Below are 9,851 nucleotides of genomic sequence, written 5' to 3'. Positions count from 1 at the left end.
AGTAGCTTATGAAAAAAAGTAGAGCTTATGAACTGAAAAATAAGCTCCAGCTAGTTTACCAAACATTTATAAAAAATAATAAGCTCCAGCTACCAGCTTCAAAAATAAGCTTCAGCTCCAGCTCCTGCTCATAAGCTCTAGCTTCAGCTCCAGCTACTTTCGTCCAAACACACCCATAAGCTCTATTTTTTTTCATAAGCTACTAAGTAGCTTATTTTTCTAGAACTTATGATTTTCATAAACTCTACTTTTTATGTATATCAAACAAAGCTTATTACTTGGAGTTTATTAAAATCATAAGCTCAAGCTCATATAAGCTTTCATAAGCTTCTCCGCCAAACACACCCATATGAGATATAGTTATTTTATTTATTTATTTGAAAAAACGAGCCTTATATAAAAAATTAAGAAAATACCTTATCCGAAGATTAAATATCTCAGTTGAAACAAACCAAACAGAAACACAACCTATAAGTCACGAAAAACTAATACTTAAACACAAAATGTCCAAAACAAGAGTAACCAAACCTAAGAACCAAAAACAAACTATCCAACAACAAATAGAAAAGGAAACAAGACGAAAAAACACAAACAAACCTCATACTTATAACTAGAACGATACAACATCGAAGTCAACTTTAACCACACAAGCTTACCCGAGTGACCAACGAGTTACCCAATGAAGCACACCACTTGTGTTCAACTACTGACTATGTCAAATTGTTCAAATAGGGAGTGTGATTAGAGGGTGCGCATAATGCGCAATTCGCCCGATACCAGATCTCGCGCTCGAGAGGCTTAATTACCTGAGTTTTTTTCTCGCTTACTGAAAAAAACTATAGTCAACTAAGTCTTCGAACCCTCAAGATCAACAAAGTCGACCATATAAAGATGAGCTTTTTCATAGCGAGGCTGCATATATAGCCGATTTTAACTCTCATCAATTAATAATTAATTAAACTAATTAATTTATTATAAATTTAAATTATATTATATAATTATAAATTTATATAATTATAAATTTTTCTAGAAATAAGGTTTTTTTCTCATTTGTTGTCTTTCTTCAATCCCATGATCCCCTTTGTATTTCACACCCTTACACAGACTCTTTAATTCCGTTTCACAAACCCTAATTTCATAATTCTATCTATCAAAGCCCTAACTGATTCCGCAACAACAGGTACTCTTTCACTCAAGCATCTTTCTAAATTAGTTATAAATAATTCAATCAATCGCTTCACTACGCACATTGCGATTTTATTCGATTAACTTGTTTACGCTTATTGTATCATTATTACTGTTTACTTTTACTGATCGTTACGCTGATTTTTTGTTTTCGTGTTTCAGATTTATAGTAAAAGTGAATTGAGACTTATAGTTTATAAGCATTGTTGAGTTGAAGTTGTAATTGAGGAGTTATAGATGTATAATGTCATTGATTTGATATGCATATAATATTTTGAGGAAGGGATTGTACTATTATAGTGAAGATGGCAGATGCAGCAGCTATTATGGAGGCTGCCGGATCTCGATTTAGCGATCTGGAACTCATTGGAAGAGGATCGTTTGGTGATGTTTATAAGGGGTAATTTTCTGGAGAATTGTTTTATTTGCAGTACATATTTTCAATTTTCATTTTATGCTTATGTTATGTGTGTATAAGGATGTTTAATCTTTATTGAGTAGTATAAAACCAAGGTACAATAGTCAATTGCATTTCAAAATTGGGGCATAAGATAGAGATTAGGGTAACTTTTTTCATATACATTATTAGGTGCCATAATGCAGCTATGAATTATGGCTTTAGGTATTTTATTGTGATATTTTGAAAAGCATGATGCTAAACAAATGGATACTACCATATGGAATCATATACTATTAACATGATTAGTAATTACCATGGCGTGGAGATTAATCTGATAAGTTCTTGCAAGACAATCTGGATAAAATCGTGTAAAGAGATTGCAATAATGTGAGATCGTTTTTTAAGACAATTGGCATGAAATTTTTATCAGGTTAATGTTGTGAATACCTTTTCAATGATAAAGGTGGACCAGACATATTGTATTACTGCTGAAAAGCATTCGGTTCTAGCGAATATTAGACGTTTAACATCTGAAGGTTAAATTGACGTCAAAAGTAATAATATGTGGTGAAAGTCAAGATTCTGCGTATATTTTATACCGGATTGATGTTTAGGGGCAGCCTTTACATAAATGGCATATTTAATGTGATTATAGTCTATAAGATTAGGGCAAAGGTTAAGTATATCAATATGCTTTATTTAGTATCTAGTTGGGTGAAACCAATGCAGTACTATAAGTTTTTAGTAATTTCTTTCGCATTGTTGCTGTTTAGTATTAATAACTATAACTATAATTGAGGGTCTTTTACTCTTAGTGCTTTTCTTGTTACCCCAAAATAGTAGCATGCTTTCACTTGTTATAGAAAGACTTATAACCCTGATTGAAATACACTAGGTTATGCCTAAAAGCCCTAATATTTCTTTGTTGTGAACCTTCTTGAATCTTGATTCAATTAATTATTTACAAAAATCTTTCACTGGCTGCAAAAGCCATAAGCCTAATCACCCTTAGTACATAAGTTATATAAGTTACACCAGATTTGTAACTGTGGCTGAATTCCTATAACTCATAGGCTATTGGGAGCAAATTTTTCTATTCAAGGAGACAATAGTGACAGAAAGAAATAACTTACTAATTTAAATACTAGTGTAAACTAGTGTAATTATGAGATTTAATTCTGTACTTTTGGAAGGTAAGTTTGGGCCATTGCAACATATATACTGGATAGGAATTTTTCTTAAAGATATTTAAGATATATTTCTCATTGGATAAACATGCATTTAATGTTAGTTTTTAGTAGTTCTCGCTTATGATATCAACTAAGTTACATAGCATTCTCCATTTTCTCCGACAAGCATTGTCCTATCACCACTTGGCATTCATCTGAAATGTGCTCTCTTTTCTTCTATATCCTTCAAAGTATACATATACTTAACTTCCGTTTTAAATTTATAAACTACTATTTCTGAAATTCTAAGCTAATTTCTCTTTGCAATTTGATTTTTACTTGTTCATTCTGATATCCAATTATTTGACATATAAGTTTCCTTGGAATGCAGATTTGATAAGGAAATCAACAAGGAGGTTGCTATTAAAGTTATCGATTTGGAAGAATCGTGAGTTTCTGTATCTGAATTTTTTTCTGTCTTTACAATACAGATCGTCACTCACAGTTATTCTAGACTATCAGTTGGAATACATGTATTGTTATAAGTAACATTTGTTTTCTATTTCCCTACAGAGAAGATGAAATTGAGGACATTCAAAAGGTATCTATGTCTACACAAATACAATCACTTGTCTAATAAATTCGTAGATATAAAATAATATATTCTTTTACTGAAATATCCTTTCAGGAAATAGCAGTTTTGCAACAATGTCGATCTCAATATATTACAGAATACTATGGATCATATCTTCACCAAACAAAACTTTGGATAATAATGGAGTACATGGCTGGTGGCTCCGTTGCTGATTTAGTAAGTTATTACCAACCTCTTGTAGTTACTTCTCATTATTGTGCACTGTATTTAAAATTAGCTAGAACGGAAAGAACATTTACTAAACTTTCCTTTTAACAGATACAACCAAATCACCCATTGGATGAAATGTCCATTGCTTGCATTTTACGTGACTTGCTGCATGCCATTGAATATCTCCATACCGAAGGAAAGATCCACAGGGATATTAAAGGTTCTTTCTTTAACTAGAAATTTTATTGGATATATCATATATCATATATCATATATGAGTGATTGTGTATTTGGGTTGTATGTTATAAACTAGATAAGTATATAATTTATTTTATGTACTTATACTAGAACTGAATGTAAAATAATATAATGTAAATAACATAGTATTTTCTTAATATAATATAATATAACATTCTACTAAACCGGTGTTGTGACTTTTTGACAGCTGCAAACATTTTGTTGACCGCAAATGGTGATGTTAAGGTATGCTTATATTTAGCTGTATTAACTGTGATTACTATAGTCTGTGCAACATAAATTGCATATAAAATTGTTATTATTCAAGGTTATATAATTGGACTTTCTTACAGGTTGCTGACTTTGGTGTATCTGCACAACTAACCCGCACAATATCTAGAAGAAAGGTACTTTGTGTCATAAGCCAACATATTTGTGTTTTTTCTTTTCATTTTTAAGACCTCTTTTATGTTTGAAATTGGCACTAATCACTGATATGATTACTGGTAACAGACTTTTGTAGGAACTCCATTTTGGATGGCGCCTGAAGTGATTCAGAATTCAGATGGATATAATGAGAAGGTTCCATTTTTATAATACATTGTGCAGTATTCTTTTTATTTATTTATTTTTGATATAATATTCTGCAAACTCATTACTTTGTTTTCTGATTTTGGTTGATGCAGGCAGATATTTGGTCTCTAGGAATAACTGCAATTGAGATGGCCAAAGGGGAACCTCCACTTGCCGATCTTCACCCAATGAGAGTTCTTTTCATCATACCTAGAGAAAATCCTCCCCAGGTCCTATTTTTTATTTTTTTCATATGCATATATATCTAAATATTTAATTCAAGAGTTTACTTTTGACATTCATTCATGTTATCTTAATTTGTTAGATTTAGCTACAATTAGGAATCTAATGTTTACCTGGTTCTTCATATTGCAGCTAGATGAACATTTTTCCCGACCTATGAAAGAATTTGTATCATTGTGTTTAAAGAAAGTTCCGGCTGAGGTACCTTATCAATCTAATCCGCGCGTGTTTCTGTTTCTTGTGCAATGTTCTTTGGTTATTATTGTTGCAGTGTTTTTTTACTGCCCCTTATACTTTCAGTATTTACACTTATGACACCAAACATACATTTAAGTTAGTATACTTCATATAAAGGCTATCATTACCATTACTCATTTCTGTCCCAACAAAGGAACCCACATGTGTGATACCTAAAATTTTGTCCCTGTTGATTTCAATCCTGTATTACAGAGACCAAGTGCAAAGGAACTTCTGAAACACCGTTTTATTAAGAATGCTAGGAAGAATCCGAGACTTCTAGAAAGAATCAGGTGCTTTTCTATATTTCCAAAGCATTTTTGTTATTGCAATTTGCTTTATATTCTTTCTTATAAAACTTGATAGTTTTTTTAAATGTAATCCATCAACGTTAATATATTTAAATCTGTTACAGAGAACGTCCAAGGTTTCAAATTAAAGAGGACGGTGAATCACCTAGAAACGGTACACAAGCCTTTGGGGAACACACTAATACCGTGAAGGTTACCAAGGAGCCAAGAGTGGAAGAAACCGTTCGAGCCAGGTAACTATAATGTGAATTTACAATCTTGTCCTTTTGTTCATAAAGTGTGAGCTGACTTGTACTTTAATTACAGTGGGCAGGGCAAAACTATGAGAAGTGCTGGATGGGATTTCAGCATTGGTGGGTCCGGCAGTACGGGAACGGTTAGAAGTGCTGTTAGACCACCTCAAGTTAGAGACCGAAAAACCGACACTCAAGCGACCCAAAAGAGAAATATGGAAACTGGTACCAGGCGCTTTTTAGAAGCTTCTAGAGAGTCAGATCAAGACAAAAAACAAGATTATTACAAAGGTGATGAAGATATGTCTATGGATGGCACGGGAACCATTGTTGTTCGATCACCAAAAGCTCAAACATCATCGCTTTTCAGTGACCAAAGTACCATGGTAAGCTTAAATCTAGTTGAAACAATACAAAATTTCTTTGTTTTTGTTAGACATAATTAACGAAATAGTCCGTGTGGTTTCACTCAAATTGCTGAAATAGTCCCCAGGGTTTTTTCTATCTACTTGGTCCCCAGAGCTTTCAAAATGTTACTGAGATGGTCCTCCTGTTACTAAGATAGTCCACGTGGTTTCACCAAATTGGTGAAACCACGTGGGCTATCTCAGTAACAAAGGACTATCTCAGCAACATTTTGAAAACCACGAAACCGTAAGAGACTATTTCAGCAGTTTGGGTAAAACCACCGAGACTATCTCAGTAATTATGTCCTTTTGTTATTGATTTGAATTGGTCTTTGTTGGTTGTACAGTCGAGTGGCACTTTTAGTTCTGTTGAAGATGCTTCCATTAGTGGCACTTTTGTCTACCGTGGCCCACACGATGAGTCAGATTCTCCTCGTACACCAAAGTCAAGACTGGGAATTCAAGAGAAAACATCAAGTGCTTCACATGAGGATAGTGCATTAAACCTTGCAGAGGTTGTTTTTTATTCTCAAATTTGTATTGCGACATTAAAATCAGTCTATATGGAATATTTGTTTGAGATTATTTACGTGTTTGGTTGTGTGTTATCAGGCGAAGGCTGCAATTCAAGGAGGGATGAAGAAAGGACTGGGTAAAGATAGGCCTTTAAGCAAGGTCAACAACAAAGGTATTCAAGAAAGTAGAAGATCAGATAAATCAACAAACAGCACAGATTCTTCAAGGTAATGAATTTAAGTGCTTTTTTTTTTTTTTTTTTTTTTTTTGGTATTGTATTACTAGCACTGTTGTAAAAACCCAGAGTACTCCCCGATTAATCCGCGATTACTTGTTTTTAAGAGTAGTCCTTTCCGATTTTTCAAAATCCGTTTAAATAATCGGTCAACGACTCAAGGTTGATTAATGGGTCAAAATCGAATTTGGTAATTAAAGTAGGTCAAACTCAAAATTTGTCAACATTCTAACATGAATTTAGAATTTAAACTAGAACTCTAAAGCTTTTAAAAAAAAATGAACAATTTTAGACAATTATGTTAAAGTTTATATTTATGTTTATGGTTTTATTCTATATTTACGTATATCATTTTTGAAATTATAATTTATATGTACAAAGTACAATTCGATTAATCTCTGATTAATCCCCGAATTGCCGATTACTCCTTCCAAAATCCCCACTCCCCACTGATTAATCCCCGAATAGCGAGTTTTGCAACCTTGACTAGGAGTATTGACATTTGATTTCTTCAAACTTTTGTATAATCTAAATCAGGCATTCAAGCGACTATTATGATGCAATAAAAGCGTTTCCGAAACCTCGGCAAGCAAGTAGCGATGAAGAAGACGTTGCCCGAACCTCTGCATCATCAGCATCTGCTCCACTGTCTATTCTGATAATCCCTTCATTAAAAGAGGTCAGTTCAAATAAATTTTTTGTATTGAAGTGTCAGATACAACCTATAACACTAGGTGAAATCATGAGTTTTTTTATTCTGATTACGAATGTAATGTAGGCGGTTGCGGATGATTTAGAGGCATCTGTGGTTCGTTCAGTGATAAATTCTTTAATGGACATGGAATACACTAAGCCTGGGTCTTGTGAGTTTCTTGTGACCCGAATGCTTCACCGATTAGCAAGGTACTTAATTACGTTAACCTCATGCTCTTGTTTGGTAATTTTGTTTTGTTACTTTTTGTTGGACTCTGGTTCGTAAGAAAATACTTTTTTCCAGTTCAAAAGAAGCTTCATTAAAGGATCTGCAAGAGGTGGCAATACGTGGATTCTCCAAGGGTAAAAAAGTAATTGAGCCAGAAAATGCAAATATAGAAGCCGAGAACAAAAAGAAGCAGCAGGAGAAAGAAGCTCAGTCTAACGCAAACTTAAGCCCGCTTGCACGGTTTTTGCTTTCAAGGTGTGTCACGTTGCTAACTTGTTGATATTATTGTCAGCCTTTGTTCATTTGTAACATAAGACACTTGATATTTGTAGGGATGGCGTCGGGTCGGGTTTGGGCCGGGTTTAGGTAATCACAGCCCCGAACCCGATTAAAAAACCCGTCCCAAAACCCGACCCGGACCCGTCAGGTCCCCATTTAGTTACTAACTAGCGGGTAAACTGGTTTCCCCACGGGTATCCGGGTCCCCATTTACTTGCGAACTATTGGGTTTACGGGTCGGGTATATGGACTCGGGTCTTTTTTCGGGTATACTGGCGGGTAATTGGGTTTGTTTCTTAAACCATCCCCGGTCCCACAAAAAGATTAAAAACCATCCCCGGACCCGCAAAAAGATTAAAAACCATCCCCATACCCGAACCCGACCCTAGAACCTTTTACCCAGCCCGAACCCGACCCAAAAATATCGGGTTCCGGGTTTCCCCATCGGGTATGGTTTTTTTTTTTTTTGCCATCCCTAGAATATTCGACTATTGTGTGGGCTTCAAAATATCATTGTTTTATTTGTTGTTAACAAGATTCGATTGCTCATTTAGACTTGTTTTTAATGGTGCAGATGGCAAGGCCAAGCTTCGCGAGATCTCAACTCAACTTAGAGAGGGATCACATTGTTGATTATAGTCGAACCTTTTTGGAGATGTTGTGTTCATTATTATTAATTTATTCAACTGTAAATAATACCTAGAGAATGATAGTAAATTTTTTTGGATCACTTTTGTCCTATTTTTGGCCGTACATTTCCATTTTGTAGTGAAATGTTGTTGTATACTTGGATTGGGGTGTTGATCATGATTTGTGTGACTTGTATTATGTATACAAGCTTATTGGACCTTTTATGAGACATCACTCTGAAGAGTAGTTAGTGTAACGACCCGACCAAAACCGTTATTGACGGCGTCGTTAACTTAGGTCCCGTTGCGTGGTCGTAGTCCCTATATGAGACTCGTTTGACCAAAATTATGTCGCGTTCATTTGAAAGGTACAAAGTTTAGTTTAACAAACGGATCGACAATAAGTTTAAGTTTACAAAGTTATAAAGTATGAATGAAATAACTTGCGACATAATTAGTTTGAAACCACAGTTGCTATAAATAGCGTAAGTAAGTAGACAAAAGTTTGAATCCAAAAATGCTATCCCTAGCGTATGCATGTATGGTAGACTCCAATCAAGTAATCAAAGAGTGCGGAAGCGTGTAACAAATAGCCATGTGAAAACCTGAGAAAACATAGAAGAATCTGTCAACGCAAAAACGTTGGTGAAATCATAGGTTTAAGTAAGTGAGTAAAAGTAAAGTAAGTCGAACCACAAGATTTGCAAAGATGAAATAATAGTAGTACATTCTAAAAGTTAATATTCACGAGCACCCAATTATCAAAGCTTAACGTTCCGTCCGTTGAATACCCCATCAATTAGTGTTAGAACAACACTGTTCCCGAAAATATATTTCATTCGTAAACGGTAGCGAACCGTTTGAATGAGGGTTTGTCAAACCCATATGGCCATATAACATAAGTTCTCGCTTACACCATCTGATGTAACTAATGATAATCGGATTGAGGATTTTCGTTCTAAACTCGTATGTAGAATGTTTGTTTTCCCGTTCTTGTGTTCACTTAGTTCAAAAGAATCGTTTATGTTTTCTCATCCCAAAAGTAAGTTCAAAAGAGTAAAAAGTGGGACTATGATCTCACCTCGAGTGCACGAGTATAAAGGTACTTCAACAAGTAAACGTGTGCATGAAAGTTGCTTAGCCTTGACCTAAACAAGTAAGTTATATCAATTAACCGGTTACGACACAAGGTCGGGTGAAATGTGTTCAATTAGTCCTATGGCTCGTTACGACTCGATTAAGTATAGCATGTGAATCACGTTGTCAAGTTTCATACAAGAAACAAGTATAAAAGCATGTTAGAATGATTGTATAAAAGTTTGGTTAAGTTTGACTAAAAGTCAAACTTGGTCAAAGTCAACGAAAAAGTCAACGCGTTCGGGTCGGGTCCCGAACTATTTTTCTATGCTAAATATTCATATACAAGTATATTAAAACAAGTTTCATGTGAATCGGAGGTCGATAGCTAGT

General features: G+C 34.5%; 1 protein-coding gene across 1 annotated transcript; it reads left to right on the top strand.

Annotated features, from left to right (window-relative positions):
• Positions 1-1,084: 1,084 nt before the first annotated feature.
• Positions 1,085-8,559, top strand: LOC139871853 (uncharacterized). The gene is made up of 20 exons (XM_071859601.1): positions 1,085-1,180; positions 1,348-1,585; positions 3,146-3,202; positions 3,328-3,355; positions 3,443-3,565; positions 3,668-3,779; positions 4,005-4,042; positions 4,150-4,203; positions 4,310-4,378; positions 4,483-4,599; positions 4,745-4,813; positions 5,063-5,142; positions 5,265-5,393; positions 5,467-5,779; positions 6,148-6,315; positions 6,413-6,543; positions 7,089-7,230; positions 7,330-7,454; positions 7,549-7,728; positions 8,327-8,559. Exons 2-20 carry the CDS (start codon positions 1,491-1,493, stop codon positions 8,364-8,366), a joined length of 2,070 nt encoding a protein of 689 aa, XP_071715702.1. The 5' UTR covers positions 1,085-1,180; positions 1,348-1,490; the 3' UTR covers positions 8,367-8,559.
• The last annotated feature ends 1,292 nt before the right edge of the window (positions 8,560-9,851 follow it).

The sequence above is a fragment of the Rutidosis leptorrhynchoides genome, chromosome 10 (genome assembly GCF_046630445.1).
Source record: "Rutidosis leptorrhynchoides isolate AG116_Rl617_1_P2 chromosome 10, CSIRO_AGI_Rlap_v1, whole genome shotgun sequence".
In the NCBI taxonomy this organism is placed as follows: domain Eukaryota; kingdom Viridiplantae; phylum Streptophyta; class Magnoliopsida; order Asterales; family Asteraceae; genus Rutidosis; species Rutidosis leptorrhynchoides.
The sequence above is the reverse complement of the archived record's forward strand: the minus strand, read 5'-3'. Positions and strand labels throughout refer to the sequence as shown.